General features: G+C 36.9%; 1 protein-coding gene across 1 annotated transcript in view; it reads left to right on the top strand.

Moving 5' to 3' along the window:
* KIF15 (kinesin family member 15) overlaps positions 1-16,345 on the top strand; it is a 103,487-nt gene that overhangs the window by 67,568 nt on the left and 19,574 nt on the right. Inside the window, exons 17-26 of the mRNA XM_042782160.1 lie at positions 599-796; positions 1,648-1,755; positions 2,126-2,231; positions 3,228-3,393; positions 4,561-4,711; positions 4,924-5,009; positions 6,077-6,146; positions 6,827-6,913; positions 7,640-7,744; positions 14,787-14,909. Of these exons, the coding sequence (XP_042638094.1) occupies positions 599-796; positions 1,648-1,755; positions 2,126-2,231; positions 3,228-3,393; positions 4,561-4,711; positions 4,924-5,009; positions 6,077-6,146; positions 6,827-6,913; positions 7,640-7,744; positions 14,787-14,909 (1,200 nt within the window). The remainder of the gene's footprint in view (positions 1-598; positions 797-1,647; positions 1,756-2,125; positions 2,232-3,227; positions 3,394-4,560; positions 4,712-4,923; positions 5,010-6,076; positions 6,147-6,826; positions 6,914-7,639; positions 7,745-14,786; positions 14,910-16,345) is intronic.

Genomic DNA, 16,345 nt, shown 5'->3' with positions numbered 1-16,345 from the left:
TCTTCTGTATCTGTGTTAATTGGTTTCCCTTTTCTTTGTTGAAGAGGGTCTGTGCAATCCTTCTGCCTAGTCTGCCATCTTGCCCCGCCTCCTGCTAATTTATTTTTGATAGCATGATACAGAAATCTTAACCTTTTTTAATTGTCTATTTTTTCCCCATTAATTTGAATTTCCACATATAAATGGATCTATTTCTGAACTTTCTGTTTTGTTACAGTGCTCTGACTCTACCAGTATTAATAATGCACTATTTTTGTGACAGTACCCTTATGTACTTTCATATTGGCCAAGGAAGTCTCCCCAGTTGTTCTAATATTAGTTGTATTGTCTCTTCTTACACATTTATTCTTTGGATGAAGCTTGAAATCACCTTAACAAGTTTCATTTAAAAAATCTTATTAGAGTTTTGCTTGGGACTGCATTGAATTGATAAGTTGGTTTCCTTTTGGGCATTTTTATGCCACCTGTCAAGGGCACTTTTTCTTTTGATGAATAGAATTCCAGTGTTATCCTTTCTGTTCACAAAGTTGCTAAATATGCTGAGGCTTTTTCTTTTGAAATGTGTGCTAATGTTTTCCATGATCATTTTTTGCTACAGATTATAACTACACCAACCAAGGCTTACCAACTTCGAGCTCGACCAGTTCCAAGATTAAGCCCGGAAATAGAGAGTTTTAGCTCGATGCCTGCTCAAAATTCTAGTAAATTAGATAACGATATCTTCAATGAGCCAATTCCACCTGAGATGAACGAACAGGCTTTTGAGGCCATTTCTGAAGAGCTTAGAATGGTGCAGGTAATGTTTAATTTTAGAAGAAACAAATATGTGGATGGATTCATTTAAACAAATTTCCTTTGTCTATCATTTTAACTCCATAATTTGCATTATTCAAAACTATTTCATATTAAATTCACATCTTTTTAAGTATAGGGTGTGAAAAGGTCCTTGATTAGGAATTCAGCCCACTTTTGTTGTTTTAATTTGCCTTGCAATCTTTAGCAAGTTACTCTCTGATCTCTTTGGGCTTTGGTGTGCTCATGTGTGAAATAACCAGTTTGCCACTAGTTTCAAGTGCCATAACTAGTTTTTATGGTATAATGCTGTATCTGCTAGTAAGAGTTAAAATAGTTGAAAAAATTCTTATCACACATCCAATTTATAGACCACTTTTAGGGTATTTGAAATAACATATGAAATTTGATTATCTCAGAATTCTGGTGATTTGGTTAATTTTATTGAAAAAGTTTTCCACTATGCAGTAAAACTTGGAATAGGCCAGACCACTCAAATTCTAGTAATTGGTCCATTCCGGGGCTTGGAGGCCTTCTTGGCAAGGTCAACCCTGGCAACCCTGAGGAAGCATTTTATAAGTCTCAAGATTGTGCTGTGATTTAATACAGGATTTTCATTTTAATCACTTTGTGTTTCAAATGATCCACTCTGACAGATCACAAGTATAATTCTGAGACATAGGAAGTCAGTATTGTTGCCTTTTGAAGTTATTTCTGGCTCCAAACAGACCTTTGACACTTCATGCATATGAGGTTTTTAGTTTTCTTTCTGTGTTTTTCAAGGCAGAAGTAGTGGTGGAATATTTGAGAATTCCATTAACATAATTTGTGATAACTGAAGTTTCTGTGTTGCAGGAACAAATGAGTTCTCTTCAAGCCAAGCTGGATGAAAAAGAGCATAGAAATGTAAAGCTTCAGCAGCAAATTGACAAACTGGAACATCATTCTACACAAATGCAAGAGGTAAGAACATATATGAAACATAGCCTCAAAATAAAGAATATTTCAGGCAGGAAATGGCTTCACAAAACCTTAGGGCTTATTTAAGTTTTATTCTCTTATTTTGTTATTTAGCATACCTGCTCTGATAATAAGAAAAACATTCCTTAGAATGAGTTCTGGTTGGCTTAGCTGATAGTACAAATGGGTTCCTTGCTGTTTGTTTGGATATAAGCAAAGTGGACAGTCCAGGTTTTTATAGTGGTCATCCTCACGATAGTTCATGGGAATAGCCGATTTTCTTCTGACTAGAGGTCTTAAAATTGGATTTTAAAAGCAGAACAAGTTAATTATTTGGTGCATGTCTTAATATACCGGTATCCCTTTCCCAAAGCTTTTCTTATCAGAAAGAACTGATTGGAGCAAACAGCAGCAGGAGTATCTCTCACAGTTAAATGTCCTTGAAAAGCAGCTTCGAGATACACAAACTAAGAATGACTGTAAGTTTGAACAACTGGACGCTTGGTGATCTGAAGGAAAAATTACCTGATTTTATTTCCAGTTAGTTTCCTTAGAAAGTCAGAAATGTTTAACATATGTTGGAAAATCATGGTACATTTCCAAGGAATTTTCAGTAAGTAAGATTGTTGTTGTAAGTGCCATCAGGTTGGTTCCAACTCATAGCGACCCTGTATATAACAGAATGAAACACTGCCTGGTCCTGCGCCAGCCTCACAATCCTTATTTTACCTGAACCCATCATTGCAGCCACTGTGTCAATCCATCATGTTGAGGGCCTTTCCCTTTTACGCTGACCCTCCACTTTACCAAGCATGATATCCTTCTCCAGGGAATGGTCCCTTCTGGCAACATGACCAAAGTAGATGAGATGAAGTCTGGCCATTCTTACTTCCAAGGAGCATTCTGGCTGTACTTCTTCCAGGACAGATTTGTTAATAAGATTGTTGTTGTTGTTATGTGCCATCGAGTCGGCCTCAACTCATAGTGACCCCTCCTTGGGTTTCTGAGGCAGTATCACTACAGAAGTAGGATTGCCCAACCTTCCTTCCGAGGAGTGGCTGGTGGGTTTGAACCACCAGCCATCTGGTTAGCAGTCAAGTACCTTAGGTACTATGCTACCAGAGCTCCTAAGCTCCTTAGTAAGATTAGGTGACTTAAAATAAATTAGATCTATTGATATTTTCCCCCCTCTTATAAAGCGTTTTGATCCACATTCTACAAGAGAAATCTGGAAAAGTCAAGTGACTGTAAGTAAGGGACAGATGTTGACTCTTCTTTTTTTTTCATAGAAATGTAACAAAATCCATGAGTAAGGTACAGAAAGGAAACAAATCTCAATGCTCCTGCCTACTGCTTAGTTGTTTTAACAGCTTCACTTCAAATAGTCTCTTTGCCTTGTTTTGCTGATTATGGGAAGAGTACCTATCAAATGTATGTGCCTACTTTGTAAAAATACTTTTTTATTTGTTTTTCAGTTCTGAAAAGTGAGGTGCATGACCTGCGAGTAGTTCTTCATTCTGCAGACAAGGAACTGTCTTCAGTGAAATCAGAGTACAGTTCATTCAAAGAAAGTCAGGAGAAAGAACTCAGCCAACTTTCAGAAAGACACATACATGTACAGCTGCAACTAGATAATGTGAGGTAGAGAGTTGTTCTATTACGGCTTCAACTTGCTGATTGGCCTGTAATCCAGAGCCCCGTAAAGTGCAAGTCCTATAAACCCAACTCAAACTAGTTAAACAGAAAAAAGGTGCTTTATTGGCTTACAGTATTGGGAAGGCCCAGGGAAGTTTTGGTATCAGGGACAAACTAGATTACGTCTCAAATAACGTGGTCAGCTCCGCTCTCTCTCTCATTCAGCTCCGCTTCCCACTGCGTGTTGTCCTTATTATCTCCTCCTACTGAGGGTCTTCCTCTGTGTGACAGAACAGATTGCAGGAGACAGCCCCATATTCTTCAGCTTCCCAGAATAACTAGTGAAGAAATCTTCTCCAAATAGCTGTATATCAATCCCAGGGAAAATGTGAATTGATCTTGGTTGAGTTGACTTCCTATCTTTGGACTAGTCACTGACCAGTGGTTTGAGGTGGGATTAGCCCAACACAGGTGATGGGCTTGCTGCAAAGGAAAAGGTGTGCTCTTACCAGAAGAAAGAACAGTATAAGGTAGACCAAAGCCATAGCTGTTACCATTATTCCCCGTAACCCTGCAGAGGCTGGCTGGTTGATCCAGCCTTGGGAATCTTGAAACAAAAGTAATCTAAAATGTAATCTATATATTAAATTTAATGTAAATCCAGAATGTAAGTAATTCAAAACAAAACAAAACCTGTTGTTTTCTTATGGATTTCAATCTTTTGTGTTTTATAAGTTAACCATTTGTTACTGTCTTTTGGGTCTGTGGACATTTTAAATGTGGTACTGTGAATGTGAGAAGAGCTGCTAATAGCATCCCTAGTTTACATGGGAGTTTAGGTCTGGAAACCCCCTAAATGCATCTAATCATCCTAATTTGCCATGAAATGAAGCACATGCTATTGAGAGAGAATGGGGGAGGAGATGGCTATAGGCCAGTGCTTCACCTGTCTTGTTTTACCACCAAACTGCTCTGTGGTCTAAGGGGCCTTATATATATATATCTGTGCCTCACTGACATTTCACAGAAGGTCATAAGGAGCTTTACAGAAACCAAGGTTTCTGTAAAGTGGAAATGGTCTGTAGACTGGATGAATTAGAGTACAAGTAAGCTGGCTAATGGAAATATACTTAATGTTTACATTTACTATTGTTTTATCTTTTCCTGATAAAGACTAGAAAATGAAAGGCTTCTTGAGAGAAAAGCCTGCCTACAGGATTCCTATGACAATTTACAAGAAGAAATGAAGTTTGAAATTGACCAACTTTCAAAAAACCTCCAAAACTACAAAAAAGAGAATGAAACTCTGAAATCTGACCTGAAAGTAAGTTAAGACTCATACTTGATATTGGTGAATTTCTTCTGGCTATCTGGTGCTCCTTTTCAGTGGAGGGCAAGGAGTGTTTTTAACATCTTCCTAACTTATACTGGTCCATAGTGCCTGCCACATAATAGGTTCTTGGTACACTTACTGACTGACTGACAGCACATTGCCAATAATGATTACTTAAAGTCTAATACAATGTTGTCTTTTAGAATTTGATGGAGCTTTTTGAGGCAGAAAAAGAACGCAATAACAAATTGTTATTGCAGTTTGAAGAAGATAAAGAAAACAGTTCTAAGTGAGTGCTATTTAATTTTTCCCGTTAGTTGACTGGAATATTGTTTACTCACTCTTTCTCTTTCTCTTTCTATATTGCTAATACCCTATGATAACTTATTGTTTTAAAAGTTTAAAAATGAACATAAACTTCTTTTGTATAAATTGTTATGTAGTGAAACTTAATTTTTTAAAATACTCAACAATTAGCTATGGTACTTTTTAAACAAATAGCAATAGGTGGTGTATCTGAATTTAGGGCCTTCTATAAGTAAATCACATTGTTTTTTTCCTGAATTCTTAATGTGAATGCCATTGTCTTTCTTTCTCTCTCAATTCTTTTCCTTGGTAATCTGTCAGTCTCTCTGCCTCAGTCAGTAAGCTGATTATCATTGTAATGAGAAGAATTTATTTATTCTGCAGTTATTTATAGAGTTCTAAGTGTGAGAGAGATTCTCTTCTTGGCCCTGGTATACATTGGTGAACATGAAGTATATGTCTAGTTTGAAGACAGATGATTAATTTAGTCATTCATTCAGACAATTAATGATATTCAACAAGGCGGTACTATTATGGTAAATGCCAGAACATTTAGAGGTAAAACAGTGAACAAAGCATCATTGTCCTCATGGATTTTACATTTCTCAGAAAGAGACAGATACTAAACAAATACATATATAATATTTTAGGGGGGTATTGAGCACTCTGAAGGGAAATAAACTGTTCGTGGTACAAAAACATGTTCTCACTGGAGTTGTTGGAGTTGTTGAAGTTAAAATTTCTGACGTCCCATGGAGTACAGTGTCTAGCACCAAGTTATGTGCCTAAAAAGCTCTGCTGCATTGCTTTGAGTCTCTTCTATATTAATAGGCCTGTTATTGTTTTTGTTATGTGCCGTCAAGTCGGCCCCGACTCATAGCGACCCCTCCTTGGGTTTCCGAGGCAGTATCACTACGGAAGTAGATTGCCTCCAGCCTTCTGGTGAGCAATCAGGTGCCTCAGGCACTGTGCTACCAGAGCTCCCACTAATAGGCTTAGTTCCTGCTTACTGAATGAAGTTAGAGGTAAGAGATCATTCTTCTCTTCCAGGGAAATCTTAAAAGTTCTTGAGACTGTACGTCAGGAAAAACAGAAAGAGATGGCCAAGTGTGAGGAGCAGGTAAGTGTCTTACTACTCTCAGTCTAGAATTTCAGATTTGTAACCATTATTCATTTATATCCTTTGAGATATAAAAAGATTTCTAGACACTGACGTTAGGTAGTTAGATTCCTTGGAAAGATCGAATGGGAGAACCAGTATATGCACAAGGAGTCAGCTCAGGGGACAAGAGTGCATGGAAGAACACAGGGAAGACGTAACTATGGGGAGGAAATGGGAAGAGAGCTGTTGCATTGTGGGAAATTGCAGTCAATGTCGTGAGACAAAATGTATATGAACTTCTGTATGAGAAATGAGTTTGCTCTGTAGACTTTCACGCAAATCACAATAAAAATTAAAAAAAAAAAGATTTCTAGAAAAAAAAAAGTTTTTAGCTCTCAGATGTTGGAAATTGGGAATAAAAAGATAGAATTTTTGTCTGGTTCTGTTATTTTTTACCTTGTTTTTCTAACTCCCAGAGAGTTATAAGCATAAATTGCTGGGGATTTCCTCATAGAGACCACAGACTCATTGACTTTCAACCCAGATTATCATTGTTAAGTATTGCCTATAGTGTAGACTACATACTATGAAACACAGAGTTCAGCTTATTTATTTTATGTGTGTATGGTTTACTTTGTGATTTAATTCTTTTTTTAAAACAATACTTATTTTGCCAAAATATTTCGTTTTCCCCATAGGTGGCAAAAGTACAAAAACTAGAAGAGAGTGTGTTTGCTTCTGAAAAAGTAATCAGTACTCTGGAGAAATCTAGAGATGCTGACAAGGTAAGTAGAGTTTGAAAGTGTAACCCTTTGTGGATTTTCTTACAAACACTGCTTTTATAGAAATATTTATTTTCACTGTCATTGACAATATACGTAACAGAACATACACCACCAATTCAACAGTTTCTGCAGGGACAATTTTGTGACATAGAGATGCTGCTTTAACATTCTAGTCTCCTTCTGCTCCATATCAGTCCTCGTAGGTGACTGGTTGCCTGAGAGCTAGCATTTCTGTATGCTACGTATGTAGGTATGTATGTAGGCCTTGTTCGTTCTGTAAGGTTGTTAGAGAATGAAGTCTTCTGACTGAGTCCGTGGTAAAAATTCTCTAATTCTCGGTGTTGACTTTAACTAGTATAATAAAACTTGACTGCTAGCCAGAAGGCTGGCGGTTCAAACCCACCAGCCACTCCTCGGAAGGAAGGTTGGGCATTCCTACTTCTGTAGTGATACTGCCTCGGAAACTCAAGGAGGAGTCGCTATGAGTCAGGGCTGACTCGATGGCAAATAACAACAACAACATACTCTATCAAAGGCAGAAAACTTATAGACCTGGAAAAACAAGGCAGTCCCATCGTATTTCAGCTTTCACAGTAGTGTGACATATGATATTTTGCTAAAATGAAAGTGACTTTTGCGATAAGGAATTATAGATGAGTTGTCATTTAAAACTTATCTCCTCCTTAATGTCATTGGGTATGAAAATTTTCTTTCTGCCCTCATCAGGAAGTTATAGCTGACCTCATGAATCAGATCCAGGAACTGAGAACTTCACTCTGTGAGAAATCAGAAACTATAGACACCCTGAAGCAAGAACTGAAGGACATTAATGTAAGTTCTGTCCCCAACAGTGTAATGTTAAATTTGAGCACAAGACACACTTCATAGACTCAAGAGGTTAATAAATGCTCCACCAGAAAAAAAGATTCTGTGGTCAAATAAGTTTGGAAATGCTAGTTTAAGTTCAACAAATTGCTGTTTGTAGAACTTGCAGAGCCCTTCAGATGCCTGTGTGTAGCATGCATCTCTGGGAGGCAATGTCGTCTGCAACATTCTTCTCTGGGCACCAGTAGGGAATTGCTGATTGAAACTAGATAAGACACTGACTGGTTACTGCCTGTTCAAGTTAAGGCTCTGTGGTGTTCCTTAGTTTCCTCAAGGGAAAAAAAAAATCACAATTTTCAGAGACATCAATTATATAGAAAGTGAGTTTATTTACCCAAAATTGGACTTACTCTGTTCCGTAAAGTAACTACTTACTTCTTGAGCATACACCTGAGTTGAGTGTTATTTCTCCCTCCTTCCCTTGGGTCAAGGTGAAGTGTTTTGCCAACATTCCTCACTGCTCTCCTCTCCAGAAGCTTGCTGGCCTCCACATTATTATTACTTTTATTATTTTAAATAATTTTAGTGAAATATACAAAACTAAAGTGACATGGGTCAATGCTTTTTTTTTTTTTTTTTTTTGTGTTCCCTCCCCACCCCTCCCACCCTTGTAACCAACAAAGAAAGTTTCCTTCCATATATAAACCTTTTACAGTAGTGAACTAATACTCTATTTGTCCTTCTGTGATTGACTTATTTCACTCAGCATAATGTCCTCCATGTTCATCCATGTTATGTGGTGTTTTCCAGATTCTACACTATTCTTTGGTGTTGCATAGTATTCCATTGTGTGTAGGTACCATAGTTTGGTTATCCATTCTTCTGTTCATGGGCACCTAGGTTGTTTCCATCTTTTGGCTATTGTAAATAGTGCTGCAATGAACATGGGTGTGCATATATCTGTTCTTGTCCTGCTCTCACTTCTTTAGGATATATACCTTGTAATGGGATTGCTGGGTCAAATGGTATTTCTAATTCCAGCTTTTTAAGGAATCGCCATACTGCTTGCTTTCCACAGTGGTTGTATTATTTTACAGTCCCACCAGCAGTATATGAGAGTCCCAATCACTCCACATCCTTGCCAGCATTTATTTTTTGTCTTGTTGAATTTGCCATTAGTACTGGGGCCAGATAGTATCTCATTGATGTTTTGATATGCATCTCTCTGATGGCTAATGATCATGACCATTTCTTCCTGTATTTGCTGGCCACCTGAATATCCTCTTTTGTGAAGTGTCTATTCATGTCTTCTGCCCATTTTTAATTGGATTGTTAATCTTTTTGTTGTCCAGGTGTTGGTGTTATCTGTACATATTAGAGATAAGTTACTTGTCAGATATATCGTCACCAAATAGTTTTTCCCAGTCTGTAGGTTCTCTTGACTCTTTTGCAGAACTCTTTGGGAGCACATAAAAAATTAATTTTTAGAAGGTCCCATTCATCTAGTGTATCTTCAGCTGTTTGTGCTTTTTGGGTTATGCTTGACAGTCTATTTATGCCATAAATGAGGGCCCCTAAATTTGCCCGTGTTTTTTCCTTGAGGAACTTTATAGTTTTCGGTTTCACATTCAAGTCTTTGATCCATCTGGAGTTAGTTTTTGTGTATGATGTGAGGTATGGATCCTGTTCATTATTCTGCAAATGCATATCCAGTTTTGCCAGAAAAAGAGACCATATCTTCCCCATTTAATGGATATCAGCCCTTTGTCAAAAATCAGCTGACCACAGTTCAGTGGATCTATTTCTGGGTTCTCAAGTCTATTCAACTGGTCTATGTGTCTGTCATTGTACCAGTACCAGGCAATTTTGACTACTGTGGCTGTATAGCTGGTTTTGAGATTTGGGAGTGTGAGATGTCCTACTTTGTTTTTCTTCAATAGTGCTTTACTTACTCAAGGTCTCTTTTCCTTTTCAGGTAAAATTAGTGATTGGTTTTTCCATATCTTTAAATGCTGATGGGGTCTGGATTGAAATTGCATTGCGTGTATAGATTGCTTTGGGTAGTATTGACATATTCACAATGTTTAATCTTCCTATCCACGAGTATGGTATGTTCCTCCATTTATGTAGCTCTTGTATGGTTTCTTAGAGTAGTGATTTATACTTTTCTTTGCACAGGTCTTTTGTGTCCCTAGTGAGATTTATTCCCATGTATTTTATTTTTTTGGTAGCTATTGGAAATGGTAATTGATTTCCTTAATACTTTTTCAGCAATCTCTTTGCTGGTGTAGAGGAATCCAACTGTGTTTTGTATGTTGCTCTTGTATCTCATCACTATGCTACATCTCTCAATTAGTTAAAGTAGTTTTTTTGCTGAGTCTTTTGGGTTTTCTATGTATAGGATCATATCATCAGTAAAGAGGGATAGTTTGAATTCTCCCTTACCAATCTGGATGCCTTTGGTTTCTCTTTCTTGCCTTATGGCCCTGGCTAGGACTTCCAATACAATGTTGAAAAGAAGTGGAGATAGAGGGCATCCTTGCCTGGTTCCTGTTTGCAAGGGGAATGGTTTTAGTCTCTTTCCATTGAGAATAATATAGGCTGTTGATTTTGCATAGATGCCCTTTATTATGTTGAGGAATGTCCCTTCTAGTCCTATTTTGCTGAGAGTTTTGATCAGGAATGGGTGTTGGATTTTATCCAATGCCTTTTCTGCATCTACTGATATGATCATGAGGTTCTTTTCCTTTATTTACTTTATATGATGGATGATGTTGATTGTTTTTCTAATGTTGAACCATCCTTGCATACCTGGTATAAATCCCACTTGGTCATAAGTGTTATTTTTTTGGATATGATATTGGCGTCTATTGTCTAGTATTTTGTTGAAGATTTTTGCATCTATATTCATGAGGGATATTGGTCTGTAGATTTCCTTTTTAGTGATGTCTTTGCCTGGTTTTGGTATCAAGGTTATGCTTGCTTCATAAAATGCATTTGGGAGGACCTCATCCTTTTCTGTGTTCTAGAATACTTTGAGTAGGTTGGTGTCAGTTCTTTGAATGTTTGGTAGAATTCTCTGGTGAAACCGCCTGGGCTAGGACTTTTTTTGTTGGTAATTTTTTTATGAACTGTTCAGTTGGTCAGTTTCTGCTTTTTCTATGGGTCTGTTTAAATTTTCCATCTAAGCCTCTGTTAGTTTAGGTAAGTAGTATGTTTCTAGAAATCTCTCCATTTCTTCTAGATTTTTTAATTTATTGAAATATAGTTCTTCGTAGTATCCTGATACTATGCTTTTAATTTCTGTTGGTTCTGTTGTGGTGTTTCTTATTTTCCAATTTGTTTCTTATTTGTGTTATTTATATTCTCCCCCTCTTTTCCTTTGTTAAATTTGCCAGTGGTTTGTCAATTTTATTAATCTTTTCAAAGAACCAACTTCTAGTCTCATTGATTTTTTTCTATTGTCTTTATGTTTTCTGTTACAAGTACTTCTGCTCAAATCTTTATTATTTCTTTTCTTCTGGAGACTGTAGGGTTTTTTTTTTTTTTTTTTTGCCACTCTTTTTCTGATTGTTGGAGATGTTGGGTTAAGGTGTTGATTTTGGCTCTTTCTTCTTTTTTGATGTGTGCACTTATTGCTATATGTTGGTCTCTGATCATTGCTTTTGCTGGGTTCCAAAGATTTTGGTATGTTGTGTTTTCATCTCATTTAATTCAAGGAACTTGTTAATTTCATTTTTTATTTATTCTATTACCCAGTCATTTTCAAGGAGGCTGTTATTCAGTTTTCACGTGTTTCCTCTTTTTCCATTCATCTTCCTGTTGTTGATTTCTAATTTTATACCATTATGATCTGAGAAAATGCTTTGCAGTATTTCAATGTTTCTAAATTTATTGAGGCTTGCTTTGTGGACTAACATATGGTCTATCCTGGAGAATGTTCCATGTGCACTGGAAAAGAGTGTATATTGTGCTGTTGTTGGGTGAAGTTCTCTGTAGATGTCTGTAAGGTCAAGTTTGTGGGTTGTATTGTTTAGTTCTTCTGTGTCTTTGTTGAGTTTCTTTCCAGTTGTTCTACCTGTGATTGAAAGTGATGTATTAAAGTCTCATACTATGATGGTAGAGTCATCTATTTGTCTTTTCAGTTCTGTTAGAGTTCTTTTCAGATCTGGTTTATGTATTTTGGGGCTCTTTCATTGGGCGCATAGATATTTATTATTGTTACATCCTTCTTGTTTAATTGATCCTTTAATTATTATATAATGTCCTTTCTTGTGTCTTATGGTGGTTTTTGTCTTAAAGTCAATTTTATCAGAAACTAATATTGCCACTCCTGCTCTTTTATGATGCCATTTACATGATGTATCTTTTTTCCAACCTTTGCTTTTTAGTCTATTTTTGTCCTTCTCTGTAAGGTGTGTCTCTTGTAGACAGCATATTGATGGGTTATGTTTTCTTATCCAGTCTGCACCTCTCTGTCTCTTTAGTGGTGCATTTAATCCATTAATGTTCAGTGTAATTATTGAGAAGTATGAATTTGTTGCTGTCATTTTGTTATGTGCTTTTTCGTGGTGTTGCTGATTTCTTTGCTCCATATAATTTTCTGTGCTGAGCTTGTTTTGTTTATGAATCATGTTATCACTTCCTTTGTTGCTATTGTTTTAGTATTTGCTAAATATTTGTGCTTGTCCTCTTTTTTATTTTGATGTGTATTTTTTGTGTTTATCATTTGTCTTTGCAATTGCCCTGTGATTTATAATTTTCTTCCCAAGTTTATAATACTCCATTCTATCTTGCAGTTGTCTTGACTTCCCTACCATTTAGAAATTCTGTAACTACACAATTTTCTTTTTGGTTTTTTGTTGTCCTCATTTGTCAATTGATGTCTCTGGGTCCCTGTTTACAATCTTGTAGGCTTATTTACTTTGGATACTTCCATAACTGGGTTAGTTTCTGGGTTATGTCATCATGTGTGTTAATGGTTGTTTTTTTGTTTGTTTGTTTTGTTTTTTGCTGTTGTTGGTTTTCTGTCCAAAGGACTCCCTTTAGCATCTCTTGTAAGACTGGTCTTGTTTTAACAAATTCCCTTAATTTCTGCTTATCTGGAAATGTCCTTATTTCACCATCATATTTGAGGGACAATTTTGTTAGGTATATAATTCTCAGTTGCAAATTTTTTTCTTTCAGGGTTTTATATATATCATCCCATTATCTTCTTGTTTGCATGGTTTCTGCCGAGAAATCTGAGTTTAGTCTTATTGGTTGACCCTTGTAGGTAACTTTTAGTTTTTCCCGTGTTGCTTTCAGGATTCTTTCTTTGTCTTTGGTTTTGGTGAATTTGATGATGATATGTCTTGGTGATTTTCTTTTGGGGTCTATCCTGTTTGGGGTTTGTTGGACTTCTTGCATGGATATATTATCATCTTTCATCATACCAGGGAAATTCTCTTCCAACAAATCTTTGACACTTTTCTTTGTGGTTTTATTTGTCTCTTCCTGTTCTGGAATTCCAATTACACATAGGATTTCTTTTGATGGTATCCTACATGAACCTTAGGCTTTCTTCATTTTGTTTTGCTCTTTTTTCTGATTGACTCCTTTCTAAAGAAGTATTGAGGTATTTGTCTTTAATCTCACTAATTCTGTCTTCCATTGATTCAGTTCTACTCCTTTGCCTATTCAATGTGTTATCTATTTCTGACAATTTAGGATTAATCTTCTGGATTTCTATTTGTAGATTTTGTATATTTTCTAATTTTTCATTAGTTTTGTCATTTTGTTCTTGTATTGTCTTTCAAAATTGTTCTAAAGTTTTCTCTGTGTTTTCCTCAATTTTGTCAGTGTTTTCCTTGATCTGTGTCTCAGTCGAAGGTACCTAAGTATAATTCTCTTGAATTCCTTGTTGGGGAGTTCCAGTGCTGCTTCTTCCTCAGGGATGTGTTCTGGGCCTGTGTCCTGGTCCCTTGTTTCTCCTGCTTTATCTTGCTTCTTTGTGTGGACTGTGATGGTGTGTTGTCTCCGAGGCATTATGACATTTTATTGTTTATATTTAATTGTTGATTGTATGTTGGAGTGATTTGCCCAAGATTTTCATTTTCTTTGTTTTGTTTGGATGTTATCTAAGTAAGCTGAGTACTGTGCTCCTCTATTTGCTAGTTGGCAGCACTTATACACTCACCATTTGTCTTCTTTTCCGTTGTCAGCCTCCCATATATCCCTGATATCCTTGGCAAGCGGAGCCTATTCTTAGGTCCCTGGAATCTGAATGAGAATGCTGTCACTTTAAATATCCAAAATGGCAGCCTCTTGCAAACATTCAAAATGGCTGTGCCCTCAGTCACTTTAAATATCCACAATGGCTGCCACTTGTAAATAATCAAAATCGCTGTGTCCCCCGGACAACCCAAGGTCCACCACTCTGGTTGTCTCCCTCTTTGCTGTTTCCCTTCCTAGTCATCAGCCACCAGCACAGTCGTCCCTGCAGCCCTTGGCGACCAGAACTGATTTCTAGATCAATTCTCAGGTCCCAGCACCACTTCAAAATATTCAGGCTGTTGGTGCTATCAGAGTAGGTGATGGCTCAGTCCATCTCCATACTCACTGTTTTTAATCAGGTTTTTCCACTAGTTGTTGCCAATCCACTTCTGTATATTTTCTTTCAAAGCTCATGGCTCCAGGATTATCTTCTGTATCTCTGTCAATTGGTTTCTCTTTTCTTTGTTGAGGAGGATCTGTGTAGCTTGTCTGCCTATTCCACCATCTTACCAGAAGTTTCCCCTCCACATTGTTTCTGAAGGCAGGAACCTGATAGAGATGACAGAACCAGATGGCTTTGCCTTGATGCTTATGAGACTTTTCTACTTCTCTTCACCATTCATGCATTTATTCTTCCATTCCTTCATTTAACAAGTAGTTATTGAATTAACTTGTGTGGAAATGGAATCTGATTATCACATGGAAACTCAAAATCATTCTTAAGTTATTTTAATGTACAAATAAAGAGATAATAAAGCAGACAGCTCTTATAGGGTGACTTTCTTTTCTGCAGTGCAAATACAACTGTGCTTTGGCTGACAAAGAAGAGAGCAAAGTATTGATTAAGAGACAGGAGGTGGAGATTCTGGATCTGAAAGAAGCCCTTAGACTGAGAAAACTCTCTGAGGACATAGAGGTAGATACTCACACATCTTAATTTTTTTTTGCTTTATTACTTGTCGTTATGTGTGTTTGTGTATAGAGATTACTAATGAATAAATTGTCTTAAGGAATAATTAGATTCTTTTTTCCTCAGGATAATCAGACAATTAAAATATAATACCAAAATTGTTATATTTTATCTAGTTGATCTATTTTCATTCATTTGTGTTGACACCATGGTAAGTTCAGCTCACTGATCCTCACGAAAGGGGAGCAAAGTGAAAACTAGTTTCCTTGGATGCAGTGGTAACAGCAGGGAGCAAGAAAAGGGCTGGATGACTGGGTTAACCTCAGGGCTGCCTCTTGTGTTATAGCTAACGTAGGTTTTTATTTTTTGTTGTTGATGTGAACTTGTCTTTTTAAAAAATTAAGCTGTACTGTCATATATAGAGGAGCACAGTTCAAAATTCACAATATGTAAAGCAGTGTATATTGCCTTCTTCCTTCTTTGCCCCTCAGCCACCTAGTATTACCAAGTTCTTGTGTATTCTTCTAGAGATATTTTAGGGAAATCTTACTTTTTTTTGTTGTTGTTTCTCTTTTTTTTACACATAAGGTAACCCATGTGTATACTGTTCTGCACTTGCTTTAGAAATAAGGTTTTGTTGTTAAACCATGTTACCACTGAAACAAATTTAGCAAGTATTTACTGAGTCCACCTACTACATGACCTAGAAAGGGAAGGTGTTTGCCTTCTCTCCCTTTCTTCCTTGTCTTTCTCAAAAAAAGAAAAAAATTGTAACTATACATACTGAAGTATTCTGGAGTCTAGTGGCTTTGCCAGGAGCTCTGGTAGCATAGTGGCTAAAGCACTTGACTGCTAACCAGAAGGCTGGCGGTTCAAACCCACCAGCCACTCCTCGGAAGGAAGGTTGGGCAATCCTACTTCCGTAGTGGTACTGCCTCGGAAACCCAAGGAGGGGTCGCTATGAGTCGGGGCCGACTCGATGGCACACAACAACAACAACAACAGTGGCTTTGCCACCATAAATAGCTAGCTCACCTTCCCTTTCTAGATCTTGCCTGTCTTTGTTAGCTAAAATTTAGATTTATGGCTATGATTTGTGAATTGTCATTCAAATTGTTTATACATCCTGTTTTTCAACATCGAGTTCCCAGCCCCAATCTTCCTTCTAAGGAGTAGCTGGTGGGTTTGAACCACCAGCCTTCTGGTCAGCAGTCAAATGCCTTAAGCACTATGCCACCAGAGCTCCCAATTGAGATATAGAAAGTATAAAAACAAAGAAAAATGACCCTTATTGGCAGGTGATATCAGTGTTCTGTATAGAAATCCACAGCACTGCCTAAATATCTATTAGAAATTAGAGTTTTTAAAATAAGTAGTTATAAAGTATAAATAAAAGAATTGCTTTACTATATACCAGCAATAACTAGCTGAAAAATATAATG

The sequence above is a fragment of the Orycteropus afer genome, unplaced genomic scaffold (genome assembly GCF_000298275.1).
Source record: "Orycteropus afer afer isolate SDZICR_OR568_19922 unplaced genomic scaffold, OryAfe1.0 scaffold00250, whole genome shotgun sequence".
NCBI classification, from domain to species: Eukaryota; Metazoa; Chordata; class Mammalia; order Tubulidentata; family Orycteropodidae; genus Orycteropus; species Orycteropus afer.
This window is presented reverse-complemented; position numbering and strand designations above follow the sequence as displayed.